At 43.5% G+C, this 21,581-nt stretch overlaps 1 protein-coding gene across 3 annotated transcripts in view; it reads right to left on the reverse strand.

Moving 5' to 3' along the window:
* The window catches only part of LOC144598302 (dihydropyrimidine dehydrogenase [NADP(+)]-like), a 658,512-nt gene that overhangs the window by 347,684 nt on the left and 289,247 nt on the right, over nucleotides 1-21,581 (reverse strand). For all 3 annotated transcript variants that reach the window (XM_078408282.1, XM_078408283.1, XM_078408284.1), the window contains exons 9-10: nucleotides 6,428-6,535; nucleotides 3,064-3,233 (exon numbers count right to left, since the gene is read on the reverse strand). In XM_078408282.1, coding sequence (XP_078264408.1) covers nucleotides 3,064-3,233; nucleotides 6,428-6,535 — 278 coding nt within the window. The remainder of the gene's footprint in view (nucleotides 1-3,063; nucleotides 3,234-6,427; nucleotides 6,536-21,581) is intronic.

Below are 21,581 nucleotides of genomic sequence, written 5' to 3' on the forward strand. Positions count from 1 at the left end.
TGCTTTATTCCCATATCCCTTGATTCCACTAGCCCCTAGAGCTCTGTCTAACTCTCTTTAAAATTCATCCAGTGAATTGGCCTCCACTGACTTCTGTGGCAGAGAATTTCACAAATCCACAACTCTCTGGGTGAAAAAGTTTCTTCTCACCTCAGTTTTAAATGGCCTCCCCTTTATTCTTAGACTGTCCCCTCGTTCTGGACTACCCCAACATTGGGAACATTTTTCCTGCATCTAGCTTGTCTAGTCCTCTTATGAGTTTATACATTTCTATAAGATCCCCTCTCATCCTTCTAAACTCCAGTGAATACAAGCCTAGTCTTTCCAACCTTTCTTCATATGACAGTCCCTCCATCCCTGGGATTAACCTCGTAAACCTACGCTGCATTGCCTCAATAGCAAGGACGTCCTTCCTCTAATTAGGAAACCAAAACTGCACACAATACTCCAGATGTGGTCTCACCAAGGACATATACAGCTGCAGAAGGACTTCTTTGCTCCTATACTCAAATCCTCTCATTATGAAGGCCAACATGCCATTAGCTTTCTTCACTGCCTGCTGTACCTGCACGCTTACTTTCAGTGACTGGTGTACAAGGACACCAAGGTCTCATTGCACTTCCCCTTTACCTAATCTGACACCATTGAGATAATAATCTGCCTCCTTATTTTTGTCGCCAAAGTGGATAACCTCACATTTATCCACATTATACTGCATCTGCCATGCATCGGCCCACTCACTCAACCTGTCCAAGTCACCCTGCAACCTCCTAACATCCTCTTCGCAGTTCACACTGCCACCCAGCTTTCTGTCATCCGCAAACTTGCTAGTGTTACTTCTAATTCCATCATCCAAATCATTAATATATTTTGTAAATAGCTGCGGCCCCAGCACCGAGCCTTGCGGCACTCCACTCTCCACTGCCTGCCATTCTGAAAAGGACCCGTTTATTCCTACTCTTTGCTTTCTGTCAGCCAACCAATTCCATGTCAATACCCGACCCCCAATACCATGTGGTCTAATTTTGCTCACCAACCTCCCGTGAGGGACATTATCAAAGACTTTCTGAAAGTCGAGATACACTACATCATCCACTGGCTCGCCTTCATCCATTTTACTTGTCACATCCTCAAAAAATTCCAGAAGATTAGTCAAGCAGGATTTCCCCTTCATAAATCCATGCTGATTTGGACCAATCCTTTTACCGCTCTCCAAATGCGCCGTTATTACCACTCTAATAATGGACTCCAGCATCTTCCCCACCATCGATGTCAGGCTAACTGGTCTATAATGCCCTGTTTTCTCTCTCGCTCCCTTCTTGAAAAGTGGGATAACATTAGCTACCTTCCTATCCACAGGAACTGCTCTTGAATCTATTGAACATTGGAAAATGATCACCAATGCGAGCACAATTTCTTGAGCCACCTCCTGGAGTACCCTGGAATGCAGACCATTGGGCCCTGGGGATTTATCAACCTTCAGTCCCATCAGTCTACCCAATACCATTTCACGCCTAATGCAAATTTCTTTCAGTTCCTCTGTCTCCCTTGATCCTCTGTCCACTGGTACATCTGGGAGATTATTTGTGTTTTCTTTAGTGAAGACAGATCCAAAGTACCTGTTCAACTCTTCTGCCATTTACTTGTTACCCATAATAATTTCACCCGTTTCTGCCTTCAAGGGACCCACATTTGTCTCTACTAGTCTTTTTCTCTTAACATACCTAAAGCTTTTACTGTCCTTTATATTCTTGGCCAGCTTCACTTCATACCTCATCTTTTCAGCCCGTATTGCCCTTTTTGCTATCTTCTTTTGTCCTTTGAATGTTGCCCAATCCTCTGGCTTCCCGCTATTCTTTGCTATCTTACATATATTTTCTTTTAGTTTGATTCCATCTCTAACTTCCCTTGTCAGCCATGGTTGCCTCTTACTCCCCTTAGAATCTTTCTTCCTCTTTGGAATGAAATGATCCTGCATCTTCTGGATTATGCCCAGAAATTCCTGCCATTGCTGTTCCACCGTCATTCCTGCTAGGATCCTTTACCATTTGACCTTGGCCAGCTCCTCTCTCATGCCTTCATAGTCCCCTTTGTTCAACTGCAACACTGGTTTAACCTTCTCCCTCTCAAATTGCAGATTAAAACTAATCATATTATGGTCACTACCTCCAAGCAGTTCCTTTACCTTGAATTCCCTTATTAAATCTGGTTCATTGGACAATACTAAATCCAGAATTTCCTTCTCGCTGGTAGGCTCTAGTACAAACTGCTCTAAGAATCCATCCCGGAAGGAACTCTACAAACTCCCTTTCTTGGTGTCCAGAACCAACCTGATTTTCCCAGTCTACCTACATATTGAAATCCCCCATAATTACAGTGGCATTACCTTTGTTACATGCCAATTTAAACTCCTGCTGCAACTTACACCCTATATCCAGGCTACTGTTTGGGGGTCTGTAGATAACTCCCATTAGTGTCTTCTTAACTTTACAATTCCTCAACTCTATCCACAGTGACTCTACATCGTCAGTCCCAATGTCACCCCTCACAAGGGACTGAATTCCATCCCTCACCAACAGCTCTACCCCACCTCCTCTGCCCACCTGCCTGTCCTTTCTATTGGAGGTATAACCCCGAATATTCAGTTCCTAGTCCTGATCCTTCTGCAGCCACGTCTCTGTAATCCCCACAATGTCATACCTACCAATCCCTAACTGAGCCTCAAGCTCATCCACTTTACTTCTTATACTTCGCGCATTCATATATAGTACTTTTAATCCTTTGCTCATCTCAGCTTCCACATCGATTCCTGTTACATTTGGCCATTCTCTCCTATTGCTTCGTGAGCTTTCTGTCCCGTTAATTCTGGGGTGTTTCTTAATTATTCCTATACTCTCTTTCCCTTTAACTCCATCCTCGTCTATCCCATTTGAAACACCACCCCCCTCCCACCCCCGCCACTATTTAGTATAAAACTACTTTCTATATTATTGCGACTTCCACGCTCCATCTGGTTAACCCGATTGTATTAAATCGGGAATGTTAAAGCCTGTTGAATTTTACCTCCTCTGGGACAGCCCTGATATTGGTAAATCCTTTGCGAAAAGCCACAAACACGCGGCGGGCCCCACAGCGTAGTGCAGATGTTGCACAGTCGAAGGCTGTGTCTCCAGCGCCAAGGACAATGACTGTGCCCCTCAGTGATGGGAGACTAGATCGACAGGCACACATTCCTGAAAGAAAGCAAAACAGTATTTGGTCTAGAATGGAAAAGAACTTGAGGTCATTACTGCCCGCAGTTCGGGCATCACAAGAGCATTTTATAGACAATAGACAATAGGTGCAGGAGGAGGCCATTCAGCCCTTCGAGCCAGCACCGCCATTCAATGTGATCATGGCTGATCATTCTCAATCAGTACCCCGTTCCTGCCTTCTCCCCATACCCCCATCATTTACTCCATTCAAAACGGCACCCAAAGCATGTGTACCCTGTTTTTCCATGCAAGGTAGATTATTAGTACAGCCCCTGACATATGCACAGTATACACCTGCTGGAATTATCCACAGCAAGCAGATTAAGATGTCAGTGTGCAGTGCTGATTTCACTGCCCTCGATGCACCAGAAAATGCCATCTTTTACATCGTCTTTAGGTTTTAGAGATATAGTGCAGAAATATGCCCATCGGCCTCCTGTGTCCGCGCTGACCTGTGATTCCCGAACGCTAGCACCATCCTACACACTAGGGACAATTTACAAGCAATGCCAATTTAATTGACAATTTACACGTCGATTAACCTGCAAAACTATACGTCTTTGGAGTGTGGGAGGAAACCGGAGCACCCAGGGAGAACCCACGCGGGTCACGGGGAGAACAGACAAACTCCGTGCAGACAACACCCATAGTCAGGATTGAAACCGTGTCTCTGGCGCAGAAATTCCAGAGCCCTGGCCACAGGAGGCAAATTCGACCCGCAGTTGGGCCACAGAAGTTGGCTATGGGAACAGAACTTTGCCTCACCCAGCCTGAGCGTGTATTTTCGGGGGGGGGGGGGGGGAGAATTTTGTCAGGATTAAAGGAGGTCCCTGTGTTCCCGCTACCATCTGACCCTGTGTTCCCATCAACATCTCTCTGATCATGTAACTGGAGGGTGGCCCTGGTGGATATTGGACTTGGACACCACAGGTCAACTACTGATTTCCCTTGGTTCTAGAGACTTTCTGGATTATCCATTTTGCGGGACCAACAAAGGTCACGGCCTTGGGGGTTGGGGGGGCAAAGTCATCCACAGAAGTCGGCCATGGGAGCAAGTCTGTCGGCTACGACCAGGCTGGAGTTCCAGAGCCCCAGATGCAGGCAGCAAATTCGACCCGCTGATCGGCTGCGGATGACGTCTATGGGAAGAATCTGCCGGCTCCAACAGGGCAGGAGTTCCAGAGCCCCCAGCCGCAGGGCGTGGAAGTCCCAATGAGGTCGAGATCGGCCGCCTCACCAGGCCTAGGCACCACATTTTGGGGGAACTTCCGGAGATGGGGGGGGGGGGGGGGGGGGGAGGAGAGATTTCCAGATCACAGTATGCGCCGGACCATCAGTTGCCATAAAATCGATGGTGCAGCTCTATTTGGAGTTGGAGAGGCTAGATGCGGGAAAATTGTTCCCGATGCTGGGGGAGTCCAGAACCAGGGGTCACAGCTTAAGGATAAGGGGGAAGTCTTTTAGGACTGAGATGAGAAAACATTTCTTCACACAGAGAGTGGTGAGTCTGTGGAATTCTCTGCCACAGAAGGTAGTTGAGGCCAGTTCATTGGCTATATTTAAGAGGGAGTTAGATGTGGCCCTTTTTGCTAAAGGGATCAGGGGGTATGGAGAGAAGGCAGGTACAGGCTACTGAGCTGAATGATCAGCCATGATCATATTGAATGGCGGTGCAGGCTCGAAGGGCCGAATGGCCTACTCCTGCACCTATTTTCTATGTTTCTATGTTTCCCTCCTTTTTTTGCCAAGGATTCCACTCCAGAACCTAAAACGTTTGTTTTAATGTTGTCATTTTTTTTTGTGGGGGGGGGAATTTCCAAAGACAGATTCACTTCTGGACTACCCGCAAGGTAGTGTTAAAGATGCTCGAGCTGGCTTTCAGCAACGTGGCTGTGCTTTCTCTCGCTACCTGGTTGCGGTGACAGTCCTTAGCCGCTGAACAGCAGAGTGAGTTCTCGCTACTCCCAGAAATCACTGACACGAGCAGATTGCATAAAGTTGCTGCACAGTCTGCATTGCAATCAATGGGCATGGATTAGGTTCACACTGCAGCTCTCTCTCTCTCTCCTCAGTGGATCTCAGGGGCTTTTCAATTTAGTTGCCAAACTATTTACGACTGCCACCACAAAGAGGCAGGAACACACTTAAATAAATTGTAAAGCAGTATCATTTTACCACGCTGAGATGAACCATATTACTATCAAATTATTCTGTTTCATTGCAGGGCATTTCTATTCCTTTTAAAATGTATTCATATACATAATTTCACACCCAGCACCCTCAGAAAAGAGGCCTATTATTTTATCTCCTATGGTTGACTGCAGGCAACGTTGAATTGCAGATTTCAGCACATGATACCACATCCATTATACTGAAGCAATCAAAAGTCTCAATATCTAAATAAATCAGAAAAAAACTATCAGTCTTTGATCTTAATGCCTTTTTGCTTTGCAATCATGCATTTAGTTAGCCTTCACTTTTTTTTTAAAGACATTGTCCTGGGCCACTATGCTGACTTTTTTTGTCTTTGTTTTGTTAAGAACATTTCATCAGAGGGTGGTGAATCTGTGGAATTCTTTGCCACAGAAGGCTGTAGAGGCCAAGTCAGTGGATATTTTTAAGGCAGATAGATCGATTTTTGATTAGTGCGGGTGTCAGAGGTTATGGGGAGAAGGCAGGGGAATAGATCAGCCATGATTGAATGGTGGAATAAACTTGATGGGCCCAATGGCCTAATTCTAGTCCTATTCCTTATGGCCTTATGGCCTAATAACAAACATCATTATAATTTAGAGGCATATATTTTTTCCAAAATATTATATAAATAGACTGCCATCAAGAATTTGATTAATTTTACATCACAAGGCTTCCACAAGAATTCCAAGAGTTGTCAATGCAAAGATTCAAGTTCTACATTCCCGTTGGAAAATAATGGGGAAAATACATCTACATACTGCATTTAAACAAAAACTTCGCTGACAACGCTTTCAAAATTGAAGTTTGCTTTTCTCGTTTCAACCCAGAAATAATGATGTTTTATTCCATGTAAGTACCTCGTGTTTCATCTTTGCTCAATCCTGCCAACAAAATTAATAATGAAGCAGACCAAAAGGAAAAAAAGAAACAATCCTTAAGATAAAATTCCAGGATTAAAATTAAATAAGAAGTTCTACCTGGTTTGCTGGCTTTTGCAACAAGGGGCAGGAATTCCTTAGATGTGTAGAAGCCATGTTCCACTGTTAAGTCTTTAAAGATGAGATCTCCCTTTGGTTCCGGTAAACCTATTGAAATGCAGATCGCTCCATTAAATGATAATACACAAAGTATGAGTTCTGTGTAGTACTTTGCATTTTTTTTTAAACCAAACAGGATAATCATTTTTACAGTCCGCAGATGTTGCCTGCTAATTTACAGAGACTATTTTCTCTGATAAATAGGCAGGTCATCTAAAAAGACTCGTACATTTGCGAATTTGTGAAGTACAATGCATTAAAAATCAAAATTCAGAAACAAACAAGATAGATGCTCCTCTTGAACTCCCATTTCTCTCTGCAGTTATACGTTGTAAAACAAATTAAATATCAGCTGTAATGCACGGGTAATGATTCAGAAAATGGCATGAGTGCCTTGCATGTTTTTCTACAAAGAATAGAAAAATCTGAAATCGGAACATCCACTGTTAAAACATTATAGAAAATGCACAATAAATAATTTGTAAACCAGCGCCTGCAGTTCCTTGCATCCACAAATAGTTTGCAGTTCATTTTATCAAGATTGGCAAGCCACTCGGTATCTGTTGGGCTGGTACCATTCAGCAGTTTGAGATGCACAAGTGGCCTTTGCATACGTCCCTCCCTGTCTGATAACTCAACAGACTGCGGTAAGTATTTAAATGTTTATCCTGCCAAGAAAGACCAACATCCTGACCAAACGTTTGAAAATGCAGGAAGCGTACTTCGCAAAGGCACAAGGCCAGCTGGAAGCTCATTCTTTAAGTGGGTCTCGCATTGTTTCATTGCCATAGAGGGCTGTGGGGGCCAAGTCAATGGATGTTTTTACGGCAGAGGTAGATAGATTCTTGATTAGTACGGGTGTCAGAGGCTATGGGGAGAGGGCAGGAGAATGGGGTTGAGAGGGAAAGATAGATCGGCCATGATGGACTTGCTGGGCCAAATGACCTAATTCTATTCCTATCACTTATGAACCTATGAACTATTTCGTTTTAGTGCTTTCCAGAGTCAGGCCAGGGTCTCAATCCAGAGTTACTTAAACAGATTTGCAATACATTTAGCATGATTTAACCCACTAGGGTTTATGCATTTACAAAGATTTTACTCCTGAATTCATACGAAAGGTGACCCGAAACGTCACCCATTCCTTCTCTCCCGAGATGCTGCCTGACCTGCTGAGTTACATAGAAACATAGAAAATAGGTGCAGGAGTAGGCCATTCGGCCCTTCGAGCCTGCACTGCCATTCAATATGATCATGGCTGATCATCCAGCTCAGTAGCCTGTACCTGCCTTCTCTCCATACCTCCTGATCCCTTTAGCAAAAAGGGCCACATCTAACTCCCTCTTAAATATAGCCAATGAACTGGCCTCAACTACCTTCTGTGGCAGAGAATTCCACAGACTCACCACTCTCTGTGTGAAGAAATGTTTTCTCATCTCGGTCCTAAAAGACTTCCCCCTTATCCTTAAGCTGTGACCCCTGGTTCTGGACTCCCCCAACATCGGGAACAATCTTCCCGCATCTAGCCTCTCCAACCCCTTAAGAATTTTATATGTTTCTATAAGATCCCCCCTCAGTCTTCTAAATTCCAGCGAGTACAAGCCCAGTCTATCCAGTCTTTCCTCATATGCAAGTCCCGCCATCCCAGGGATTAATCTGGTGAACCTTCTCTGTACTCCCTCTAAGGCAAGAACGTCTTTCCTCAGGTTAGGAGACCAAAACTGCACACAATACTCCAGGTGCGGTCTCACCCAGGCCCTGTACAACTGCAGCAGAACCTCCCTGCTCCTAAACTCAAATCCTCTTGCTATGAATGCCAACATTACTCCAGCATTTTGTGAATAAATCGATTTGTACCAGCATTTGCAGTTATTTTCTTATACTACTTAATGACTGTATACCTGGTAATCACATTTGTTGCACGAATGTGGATATGAGCGGCACGGTAGCGCAGCGGTAGAGTTGCTGCTTTACAGCGAATGCAGCGCCGGAGACTCAGGTTCGATCCTGACTACGGGTGCTGCACTGTAAGGAGTTTGTACGTTCTCCCCGTGACCTGCGTGGGTTTTCTCCGAGATCTTCGGTTTCCTCCCACACTCCAAAGACGTACAGGTATGTAGGTTAATTGGCTGGGTAAAAAATGTAAAAAAAAAAATTGTCCCTAGTGGGTGTAGGATAGTGTTAATGTACGGGGATCACTGGGCGGCACGGACTTGGAGGGCCGAAAAAGGCCTGTTTCCGGCTGTATATATATGATATGATATGATATGAGGGCACCATGATAAACAAAGACAGATTTAGCAGGAATGCTCACTACATTAAAGGACAATGCAAGTCTGAAATTATGGACATCATTTACAATTAGAGAAGGATCTAAAAACTCCCAAGAGGTACAAATCACTTCCTTATATACGGAAACTTACACGATTACATCACTATTTTCTGATACGTCTATTTGAATGCATTTTAAATTCAACAAATGAAATTACACTTGTGTGTTACATAAATTCCAAAACTTATAATCATAAAATGGTGTTGGTTAAATATCAATGTCATTTAGGACCTAGTCTAACTTCGGCAGCTGATGAACAGGTTGGAAGTAACATCCTACGTTATGCGCTTGGCAGTAATTGAACTATAGAAATGACTGCACTGGCAAGAACTCCACTCACCAGCTATTTACACTGTCACCAGGATAAACAGCCTTAACATTTACTCATAGGTGAATAGTTTAATTCGGTATCTATCTGTTCATAGAAACATAGAAACATAGAAAATAGGTGAAGGAGGAGGCCATTTGGCCCTTCGAGCCAGCACCACCATTCATTGTGATCATGGCTGATCAACCACAATCAGTAACCTGTGCCTGCCTTCTCCCCATATCCCTTGATTCCACTAGCCCCTAGAGCTCTATCTAACTCTCTTTTAAATTCATCCAGTGAATTACTGGCTCCTTCAACCATTTTCAAATATTTTGGATGCATCGACTTTTAATCAGTCTTTTAACATCCAAAAGAATCATGCTTAAATCCAGTGTAATTAACACACAACAAGCTAAAGAGCATGAGGCAACAAAGTTTTTTTTGTTGTAATAACAAGGTACTACAGATGCTGGTTAATACGCAACAGGACACACAAAGAGCTGGAGTAACTCAAAGGGTCAGGCAGCCTCTCTGAAGAACACAGAGATGTTCTCCATAGAACATCTATGTTCTATGGAGAACATAGAACCTAGTTCCAGATCAGTCTGAAGAAGGGTCTTGACCCGAAACGTCACCCATTCCTTCTCTCCCGAGATGCTGCCTGACCTGCTGAGTTACTCCAGCATTTTGTGAATAAATACCTTCGATTTGTACCAGCATCTGCAGTTATCTTCTTATACACCTAGTTCCCGGTTCTAGACTAGAACTAGAAACAAACCTAGTTATAGCCCAGACGTTTTGGGTCGAGACGTTTTGGGTCGAGACCCTTCTTCAGGTTGTTTGTGATTGTGTTTGATTGCTTGCCCTCTTCAGGAAGATACTGATAATCCAATGATTTTGAGGGAGAATGAATCAGAAAATGTGCTGGGCAAGGCAGGAGGTTCCATGCAGAATTGTGGACATGTATTCACCTTGAGAATCTAGCGATTGGGGAATTTCATATAAACATCTAAGTTCAGAACGCCTGACGTCACCTAACAGGGGCGACACAGTGGCGCAGCGGTAGAGTAGCTGCCTTACAGCGCTTGCAGCATCGGAGACCTGGGTTCAATCCTAACTACGGGTGCTGTCTGTACGGAGTTTGTACGTTCTCCCCGTGACCGCGGGGGTTTTCTCCGAGGCCATAAGGAATAGAAGTAGAATTAGGCCATTTGGCCCGTCAAGTCTACTCCGCCATTCAATCATGGCTGATCTATCCCTCCCTCCTAATCCCATTCTCCTGCCTTCTCCCCATAACTTCTAACACCTGTACGAACCAAGATCTTTGGTTTCAGCCCACATTTCAAAGACACACAGGTTTGTAGGTTAATTAGCTTGGGTTTGTACACTTGGTATAGGTGTAAATTGTCCGTAGTGTGTGTAGGCTTGTGGTAATCTGCGGGGATCGCTGGTCGGTGCGGACTCGGTGAGCCGAAGGGCCTCTTTCCGTGTTGTATCTCTAAAACTAAAACCAAACAATGCATTGCACTCACTGTATAGGACAGAGCTTCAAAATGTACTCAGTGAACCTGTGGACAGCAAGAGCAAGACCATTCATTTGAGTGGTAAAGACAGCCTAAAGGGTAGAAGGGTTAATCTAGGATAACATGCATCCCCGTTTATAGGCCTCCCAGTTCTGACTCAACCATCCTCTAAGGTATCAACGCCGCCATCTTTTCTGATTCATTGAGTTTGCTTTAATGTTTCTAATTATTTAAAAGTGTTTCAAATGATTTCATGCAATTTTATTTCTTCTATTTTTGGAAAAAAATAATGCAACCCTACCGCTATGCCCTTTGGTGCTAGATTCTTCCACTACTAAGCTCATAAGATCATGTGAAAGCAGTAGAATTAGACATTTTGGCCCATCAAGTCTACTCTGCCATTCGATCATGGCTGATCTATCTCTCCCTCCTAACTCCATTCTCCTGCCTTCTCCCCATAACCTATGACACCCGTACCAATCAAGAATCTATCAATCTCTGCCTTAAAAAAATCCACTGACTTGGCCTCCACAGCCTTCTGTGGCAAAGATTTCCATAGATTTACCACCCTCTGACTAAAGAAATTCCTCCTCATCTCCTTCCTAAAAGAAGGCCCTTTAATTCCAAGGCTATGACCTCTAGTCCTGGACTCTTCCACTAGTGGAAACATCCACTCCACATCCACCCTATTCAGGCCTTTCACTATCCATTATTCATTATTCATCATACCTTCAACATAATTGGCTTCTTATATTAGCCCAAATAATCCAATCATCCTTCACATTTCTCTTTGAAGGATCTCACCAGCACAGGTTGGTTGTTGTCTTTGCTTATTCACAATGTGAAGTGATATGCAACATTAAAATTATGTTATTTTACGTAAACCTCTCTCTCTGCATGATATTACCTTATTAAACAAAAAGCACAAACCAAATAGTAAGCAAACCAATTGTGCTGTAATTTTTTTAAATATCATTGTGACGTGAGAAAGCAGAATTACAAAGGTGTTTTAAATGCATGATATCACAGTATTTCTTGCCACACACTGGCTTTAAGATGATAGGGGCAAGGCAAGGCAAGGCAAGGCAAGGCAAGGCAAGCAAGGCAAGGCAAGGCAAGGCTCGTTTACTTATTTATCTATTTATTCACTTCCCTATGTTCTCTAAATCCCTGTAAAGCGTCTTTGAGTATATGAAAAGCGCTATATAAATGTAATGCATTATTATTATTATTATTAAAGGAGATGTGCTTGGCAAGTTTTTTAACAGTGAAGGTGGTGAATGTCTGGAATGTGCTGCCTGGGGTCGTGGTTGAGGCAGATGTTAGTGGTATTTGAAAAAAATTTGGATAGGCACATTGATATGCAGGGAATGGAGATATGGGTTAAGTGCAGGTAGATGATTGATGGTCTTGGTATCATGTCTGGCACAGACATGATGGGTCATAGGACCCGTTCTTGTGCTGTACTCTTGTATGTGAATTTGAAAAAACTAACAAGATTGTGCGACAATTTCAGTGATCACAATAGACAAACAAGGACAACAGGGGCCATTTCTTCTATTTTGCATTAAGCGAACTGGTATATTTAACACAGTTTAGTTTCGTTTAGAGACACAGCGCGGAAACTGGCCCTTCGGCCAACCAAGTACGTGCCGACCAGCGAATCCCACACCCTAACGCTATCCGACGCACACGAGGGACAATTTTACAATTATATCAAGCCAATGAACCTATAAACCTGTACGTCTTTGGAACGTGGGACGAAACCAGAGATTCCGGAGAAAACCCACGCAGGTCATGGGAAGAACGTACAAACTCCGTACAGACAAGTGCCAGTAGTCAGGATCGAACCTGGGTCTCTGGCGCTTTAAGGCAGCAACGCTATCGCTGCGCCACCGTGCTGTCAAGTGTGCTGTACTGTTGTATGTGAATTTTTAGAAAGTCAAGATTGTACCACAATTTCAGTGGACAACAGGGCCAACAGGGGTCATTTCTTCTATTTTGCATGTAGCTGACTGGGATTTTTAACAGTTCTGTGTTTGCGTTTGGGTTTGCGAATGATTAAAATGCATATTTCTTCGCTACCTGGCTTCAAGTTTAAAATCAAAGGTGATAGATTTATCAAGCCGCACCAAAAGATCGAACCCTAACGATTGTTAGGACAGCAGCAGTAAGCCTTATGCCAACTAGTTGAGGCCAGTTCATTGGCTATATTTAAGAGGGAGTTAGATGTGGCCCTTGTGGCTAAAGGGATCAGGGGGTATGGAGAGAAGGCAGGTACAGGTTACTGAGCTGGATGATCAGCCATGATCAAATTGAATGGCGGTGCAGGCTCGAAGGGCCGAATGGCCTACTCCTGCACCTATTTTCTATGTTTCTATGTTTCTAACATCCATACATCATACCGCACCTTTAAAGAAAGGGCACATATAACTTCAGCCCTGCAATATGTAATTAAATATAGCCAGCCACACTGATCAGCCAGCAAAACTACATGGGAAATTGGAAATATGATCCACTAAAGCACCTCCGGTAATTGATTTGATCAAGTACAAACATGCACTTTACATTGAAGAGTTTCTTTGGAGTAGCGACACAGATTCTTCTCCGTGTCCTCTGGTAATCAAATGCCCCCACTGGACTCAGTGCGGAACAAAACAAAGACATATGTTTTCACAGACCCACCGCAAGTTACCGACAGCAACTGTGCAGCTCGCAGGTCCAATATTTATACACTCCTCTTCACGCGTGGAAGCACACCAGGACTCATTATAAGGGGAACACAGCACACAATGATCTGCTGTGAGGAACTGTGTGAAAGTATCCTCAAAGGGGAATCTGTCAGATCTGGCAAGGGACTCGGTAACACAGAAGAGTTTGGAAAGAAAGAGCTACAGGCTGTACCAGCTGGCAATGGAGGCAGGAGAAGATTTGCAGAAAGAATACACTGGGGTAGCACGGTGGCGCAGCGGCAGAGGTTGCTGCCTTACAGCGCCAGAGACCCGGGCTCGATGCTGACTACAGGTGCTGTCTGTACAGAGTTTGTACGTTCTCCCCATGACCGCATCGGTTTTCACCGGGTGCTCCAGTATCCTCCCGCACTCCAAAGACGTGCAGGTTTGTAGGTTAATTGGCCTCTGAAAATTGTCACTAGTGGGTAGGATAGAACTCGTGTTTGGGTGATCGCTCGATACCATCAGGTCCGTGCTGTCTCTCTAAACTAAACTCAATTTCAGGTCTTGGAGGATAACAAATCAGACGAATATTGAAATCATGCTCGGGAAAATGTTGAACTGGGAAAGGAATGAGTCAGATCTTTAGACTTTGGAGATGCTGCGTGGAAGCAGGACCTTCAGTCCACTGAGTCCGCGCTGGTCCAGTGATCTACCGTACACTGGCACTACCCTACACACGAGGGACAATTTACAATTTTTACCGAAGGTAATTTAGCTGCAAACCTGTACTCCTTTGGTGTGTGGGAGGAAACCAGACCCAAGCAGTCACAGGGAGAACGTACAAACTCCGTACAGTCAGCAACCGCAGTCAGGATCGAACCCTTGTGTCCGGCGCTGTAAGGCGGCAACTCTTCCGATGCGACCTCTTCTACTATCCTGAGACTGCCAGCTGCCTGTGTCTGCGAATTACTCCAGGCCAACTTCCAGGTCGTTAGTGAGACCAAGGCAGCACAAGGGTTCCCCAGGCACAAGCAGCTTGCTACACTGGCAGGAATGAGGTTGGCAGCCAGCGATAGTTCACACTCAGGGCTAGCTGGTTGCCAAGCCTGTGGCTCAGGCTAAATGTTCGTGAATCTCACAATCACCCGAACCCTCTGAAAAAATAAAAAATGTCAGAAGCAGATACATAATAAAAATAGAACACAGCAGAACAGGCCCCTTGGCCCACAATGTCTGGACTGAAACTGATGCCAAGACCAACTCTTATCTGCCTGCACCTAATCCATACCCTCCATTCACTGCATATCCATGTGCCTATGCAAAGCTTTTTCAACGCTAATATTGAATCTGCCTTCACCACCACTGCCATTAGCACTCACCACACTCTGTGCAAAAAAGTGCTCTGCATATTTCCTTTATATATTGCCCCGCTCACATTAACGCTATGCCCTCTCGTATTTGATTTTGTTCCATCGTGGATTTAAACCTTTAATAAAAAAGATTTTTTTTAAACCACACACCTCAAAATAAAGTCCAATTTTGAAATGAACTTCACTCGATCAATCAAAATGCGTTTATTTATTATTTATTTATTCTTCACCAGGCAGTTTATTTCTCAATGGATTTCACTGCTGCACTCTGCAGTCTAATAGCTGGGAAATCTGTGGATATCCACACTCCTCTGCTGGACTCCATGTGGTGCCCACTGGCACAGTGAAAGCTCCGTACAGACAGCACTTGTAGATCAAACCAGATCAAACCCAGGTCTCTTACGCTGTGAGGCACCAACTTTACTGCTGCGCCACCGTACCATCCAAAGGTAAAGGAGGACAAGAGGGATGGGAACTTCCAAAGGGAAGAAGAGTGTAAGAAAATAACTGCAGATGCTGGTACAAATCAAAGGTATTTATTCACAAAATGCTGGAGTAACTCAGCAGGTCAGGCAGCATCTCAGGAGAGAAGGAATGGGCGACGTTTCTGAAGAAGAAGGGTCTCGACCCGAAACGTCACCCATTCCTTCTCTCCTGAGATGCTGCCTGACCTGCTGAGTTACTCCAGCATTTTGTGAGTAAATACCTCCAAAGGGAAGAATGTTGATTGTTGCAAAATGGCGCATTGGAATTGGATTAAGTGTCCGAAATGAGGACTTGAAGGATAGAGATACTGAAGTCTACTCAAAACTATTAGATTGCAAAGAATGTTCACAGATACTACCAGAATCGTTCACACAGAGAGTGGTTGGTGTCTGGAATGAGGTGCAAGAAGCGGTAAACACTGAAAACATTTTTGAGGCATCAGGACAGGTACTTGGATGAGCGAGGGATGTGTAGTTAAAGCAGGCAAGTGGGATTAGTATGGATAGGCCTGATCAAAGATAATAGAGCAGAGCAAGATAGACCACTCGACCCTAAAAACCGTGGTATGTCATGGCGCCATTTTAGTAGGCAGAAACATTTAAAAAGAAAAATAACAAAAATCTGTGAATAGATGGATGAGATATATTCTGCATTTTTATGGTATCATCGCATATACTGTTCCCCCAAAACACTGATTACACTGCGTGAGGCATAGCGAACGGCGGACTTTGCTTAATAAAATGGCTCCTTTGCATACTACACTTCAGTATAGGCGATTTCGACAGAGTGGTTCATCTTGCTCCTCTAGTATCTTTGGGCCTGATGGTTAGCATTGAAGAGATGGGCCAAAGGGCCCGTTTCTATGTCTCCATGACTTTATCTCATGGTAATGACTATCAGCTATGTCTTCCGTGTAAGGAGTGCTATAGGAACAATGGTTTGAAATTTGTAGTGGGATTAGTTACAATGACTTTCCGACATTGAACTAGAAGAATGAATAACTCATCCCAGGCTAAATGTCGAAGAAGAAATGAGGCAGCTTAAAAGTAACAACAAAATCAAGAATGATGGGTCTTCCTTTACTCTGTTATTAATACTACCCACTGAAATTGGAAGTGAACTAAAAAAAAATAACCCTATCAATAAATCTGGAAAAGGAAAAAAAAAAAGACAAGGATTAAATTATATTACGCTTGCAGGTATTACATTCTTTTTACTGAAGTCTGCACAATTTGCAAGCTTTACAATGTAAAAATAAGCTGGGGAAAATCTTGGAAATACTGGTAAGTACATACAGATTTTAATTACAAAGCAAGTGTACAATCTATCTGTATACTTTGATTAATCCGGCATCATAACAGCAGTATTCAAAACCACTGCATATCCATATTAAACCTGGCTCTAAGAAACAGTTCCTTTACATTGCATTCCCTTCATCTGTGAATCTCTTCATTACTGCCCTAACATACATCATGCACTGTGCCACACGTTCAATCTTTCCAACTATAACTAATTACTGGGACAAGTTAAAAAGCAAAATAGTTAATGGCTCACACCAGCTCATTTAACCTAACTCTGTGGATGCTTCTTTCGAATGACAATAATTTATCTATTCATAATTAATTATAAGGCCATCTACTTTTTCTCTGATCTTTTACCTATCACCCATTTAACCCTCCCCATGTGAAAGCTGCTAGTTTTCATTTTGACATCTTTAAGGGTCCTTTGCAGCACTTGGTGGTGAATTATGAAATGTTTTATTCTGAAATGCCATCTGTCCAAATCGTCGAAATGAACAGCAAGACTATCTTCAAATTTCATGGCAAAAGGTAATGTTTCAGTTGTATCTACAATAGTTTTCTTTTAAATCACAGCTTGCATTATTGCTGCTACAAATATCAAATGCGCACTTTTTTTAGGAGCATTCTTTCTGTAAATATGACATAGGTAATTTCTGCAAAACATTACTTTGACATTATGCCGAGTACACACATTGAAATTAAAACACCCATACAATTTAATTATCTTATTACTGCAAAAATCCACATAATGCCAAATTAAATTGCTGAAGACTTTCAGGCATTGGTCTGCAATGCACGTTCCAGGCTAAAACCAATTATTAATGCATTTTTGCAGCAGTTCTTTCAGCTGGGATGGTAATAAAAAGCCCTTTCCTGCAGCAGTTATTTGACCTGTGATAAACTAACCTTTCACAACTTCATTCATTATTTCTAAGTGATGGGCCAGCCCTACTCACATATGCATGGAGCCCTCTTCCCAGGTGTTGAAACAACCCGCTCCATCTGGCTTGCAGTCAGCCAGTCACCAGTTGCGCCCCTCTGAAACCGCGCAATGGTGTCGATCACGAATCCCGCCTCCCGCAAATCTCTAACTTTCACAATCAATAATATTTGTGACCCATAAGTGCACCGTTGAGTGAAACACAAGCCGTGCCCTGTCCTCGTTAACCAGATTGAGCTCTGATACTGCAATATCCTCCCCTGTGCCTGGCATGATCAATTTTAATTTCCTGATCAAGACTGAAACAACACAGGCCGCCAGTCCCGGGCTCACTTCTAAAGGGCATTATAGATTTCTACGTCTGCCGTGCGAATAGAAAAGATTAATACATTCAACACTTCGAGGAAAGAATACATTTAAGCTATTATTCTCACTCGTTATCTTCAACGTGTTATCGCCTGCGTTTATTGATAGCGCAAGTTATAAAATTAAACTTTATTTGGCAACTCGCGACATCTTTCCTTGTGAAAGCATCAGTGTGATTGAAACGTAAGAGATGAAATTCTGTGTTCCTTAATCAATTTTGCATTACAGGATAATCAATTCAAATAGTTTCTGTCCGAATATAAAAGAGGGAAAGGGACGGGTCGTTTGACTGGTTGCAAAACATCTCCGTTACGAGCAGGATTTAATTAAGGCACTCTCTTTTGTTTCAATTTGCCTACTGCGCATTTTGTAGAACAAATACATTTCAGTTTTCCAAAGGCAACTATAAATTCTACCAGTGAAGTAAACATTTTTTTCTTTAATAGCTTCTCGGAATAAACGGAAAAATTCGAACAAGCATATATTTATAAATTATAGATATGTCTGGAAACAGAAATAAAGAGAGGCTGTGTGCAACTAAACAGATCCCGCAATACAATTTGATACAACTTAGCAGAACAGTAGAACAGCTGGTTGTGCATTTCTCTCTCTATGAAGGCGGATTTTATAACAAAACAGCAATCATCAATCATTACCTCATTACTGGTGTGTCATCTGGACTTAGCCTAAATATATTTTGGCTTGCTGCCACTCTAAAATGTTCAATAAAACATCCTTAAGGCTCTCCGCGAGATTAGCTGATGTTACACACATACAATGTTTGATTAAGGAACTTTAACATTATCATAGTTTAATAAATAGAGCTCTTTGAGCGAGGTTAACGTTTTTCATATTGCCTAGTATTTTCATGCACTATATTTTTGTGCTACTTTCAGTCTTATACTTTAGTTTATTTTGGAGATACAGCATGGAAATGGGCCCTTCGGCCCATCGAGTCCGCGCCGACCTGTGATCCCTGCTCACATAAACTTTCCTACACACACAAGGGGCAATTTACAATTATACCAAGCCAATTAGCCTTCAAACCTGTACGTCTTTCGAGTGTGGGAGGAAACCGAAGATCCCGGAGAAAACCCACGCAAGTCACGGGGAGAACGTATTAACCTGTAGTCAGGATCAAACTCGGGCCCCTGGTGCTGTAAGGCAGCAACTCTACCACTGCACCGCCCAAAAAATGAGATTGGGAGGCAAGTTACTTTCTGAACAACATAAACATCAAAGTGACTAATTCTTAAATTAAAACTAAAGCGCCAGAGACCCGGGTTCGATTCTGACCTCAGGTACTGTTGGTGTAGAGTTTGTGCGTTCCTCCTGTGAACACGTGGGTTTCCTTCGGGTGCTTTGGTTTCCTCCCATATCCCAAAGACGCGCATTTGTACGTTAATTGGCCTCTGTAAATTGGTGCTAATGTGTTGGAAGTGCATGAGAAAATGAGGTCACATACAACTAGTGTGAATGGTTGATCAATGGCCACTGTGGACTCGGCGGTGTGTGGGGCCTGTTTCCATGATGGATCTCTAAACTAAACATTAATATCCATGCGTTGAACACTGTATCATTGGCTGATAAACTACTAAATGTATTTCATCACGAATTGTAATTTTTAAGCAAGATAGATGCTGGCCAAACTTATGCATTAAGACTAACAATGAGGCGAACAAACCTTAATAATGTTATCTGGTAAATTAGAAGCAATGTCCTAAAGGCTACATAAATGAGGAGCAAATGAGGAAATATTCTAATCTAAGTTTCCTAGTTTAGATGTTGCATGTCTTGTAAGGGACAACCCTGTTGGTTTGGTTGAATTGCCACAGTGTTGCTTGCTTGGTCTGTACATAAACACTAACTATCTCCTTATAAAGGCTCCATTGCTGTTTGCTATCTACATCAACAATTTGAATGAGAATGTACAAGGCATGATTAGTAACTTTGCGGGTTACATCAAAATTGATGGCATCGTGGACAGTAAAGATGTTTATCAAGAATTACTATGTGATCTTGACCAAACCAACGTATGACGCTCACAGTAAATGGCAGGGCCACAGTGGAGTGCTGTGGAGCAGATGGAAACTGAGAAGTACAAGTACATAGTTCCCTGAAAGTGGCATCGCTGGTAGATATATTGGTGAAAAGGCATTTTGGTATGCTGGGCTTCATCAGTCAGAGAACTCATTATAGAGGTTTTTCATGAAGTAAACCTTTTCATGAAGTAAACCTTTTCATGAAGTGACCTTTTCATACCTCTAGTTTCCCGCTCCCCTGACTCTCAGTCTGAAGAAGGGTCTCGACCCGATAAGTCACCTATTCCTTTTCTCCCGCCAGTAAGAGTCATTGTCATAGAGTGATACAGTGTGAAAACAGGCCCTTCGGGCCAACTTGCCCACACCGGCCAACGTGTCTCAGCTACACCAGTCCCACCTGCCCTCATTTGTTCCATATTCCTCCAAACCTGTCCTATCCATGTACCTGTCTAACTGTTTCTTAAATGTTGGGACAGTCCCTGCTTCAACTTCCTCCTCTGGAAGCTTGTTCCATACACCGCCTTCCATCGCCCGGCTCGGCCACGGGACGTTTCAGCACCCGGTGCGGCTCGGCCGCGGGGCCTTCAATCGCCCGGCTCGGCCGCGGGACGTTTCAGCACCCGGTGCGGCTCGGCCACGGGGATTCCCATCCCCTTGCGGGGACTGTGCGGGTCGGTCGGGGACGAGCTGTCTGTCCGTGGGCGTGGGGAAGAGAGTGGAAGTTTTGTTGCCTCCATCACAGTGAAGGGGTGTTTGGAGTCACTGTGATGGACGTTTGTGTTGGGGTCGTGTGTCTTGTGTTCTTTTTTTTTGTGTGACTGCTATGTAATTTCGTTCGGTACCTTGGTACCGAATGACAAATAAAGCTCTGTATTTTCTGTATTCTGTATTAAACATGCGTCCTCTGGTCCTCCATTCACCTACTCTGGGTAAGAGACTCTGATCATCTACCCAATCTATTCCTCTCATGATCATATACACCTCTACAAGATCACCCCTCGTCCTCCTGCAATCCAAGGAATGGAGCCCCAGCCTACTCAACCTCTCCCTATAGCTCAAACTCTCTAGTCCTGGCAACATCCTCGTAAATCTTCTCTATACCCTTTCCAGCTTGGCAACATCTTCCCTGTAACACAGTGCCCAGAACTGAACACAATACTCTAAATGCGGCCTCTCCAATGTCTTATACAACTGCAACATGACCTCCCAACTTCTATACTCAATGCTCTGACTGATGAAAGCATAAGTGCCAAAAACCTTTTTGACCACCCGATCTACCTGCAACTCCACCTTCAAAGAACCATGCACCTGCACTCCTAAATCCTTCAGCTCTACAACACTCCCCAGAGCCCTACAATTCACAGTGTAGGTCTTGTCTATGTTGGACTTCCCAAAATGCCTCACATTTTTCTGCATTAAATTCCATCAACCATTCCTCAGCCGACATGGCCAACCGATCAAGATCCTGCTGCAATTTTTCACAACCATCTTCACTATCTGCAAAACAACCCACTTTTGTATCATCTGCAACTCCAGCCTTCTGTGTCTATCGAGAGAAGCTTGGACGTTATGTTACGGTTGTACACGATGTTGGTGAGGTGGTACTTTGTGAGGTGTGTTCTATTTTGGTCACCCTGCTATAGGAAAGATGCATTATACTGGAAAAAGTTCTGAGATTTATGAGGATGTTGCTATAACGCCTGTGTCAACTGCACGCTGCTGTACGGCAGTGAGGCATGGTCTACGTAT

Source organism: Rhinoraja longicauda, chromosome 11, assembly GCF_053455715.1.
Source record: "Rhinoraja longicauda isolate Sanriku21f chromosome 11, sRhiLon1.1, whole genome shotgun sequence".
In the NCBI taxonomy this organism is placed as follows: Eukaryota; Metazoa; Chordata; class Chondrichthyes; order Rajiformes; family Arhynchobatidae; genus Rhinoraja; species Rhinoraja longicauda.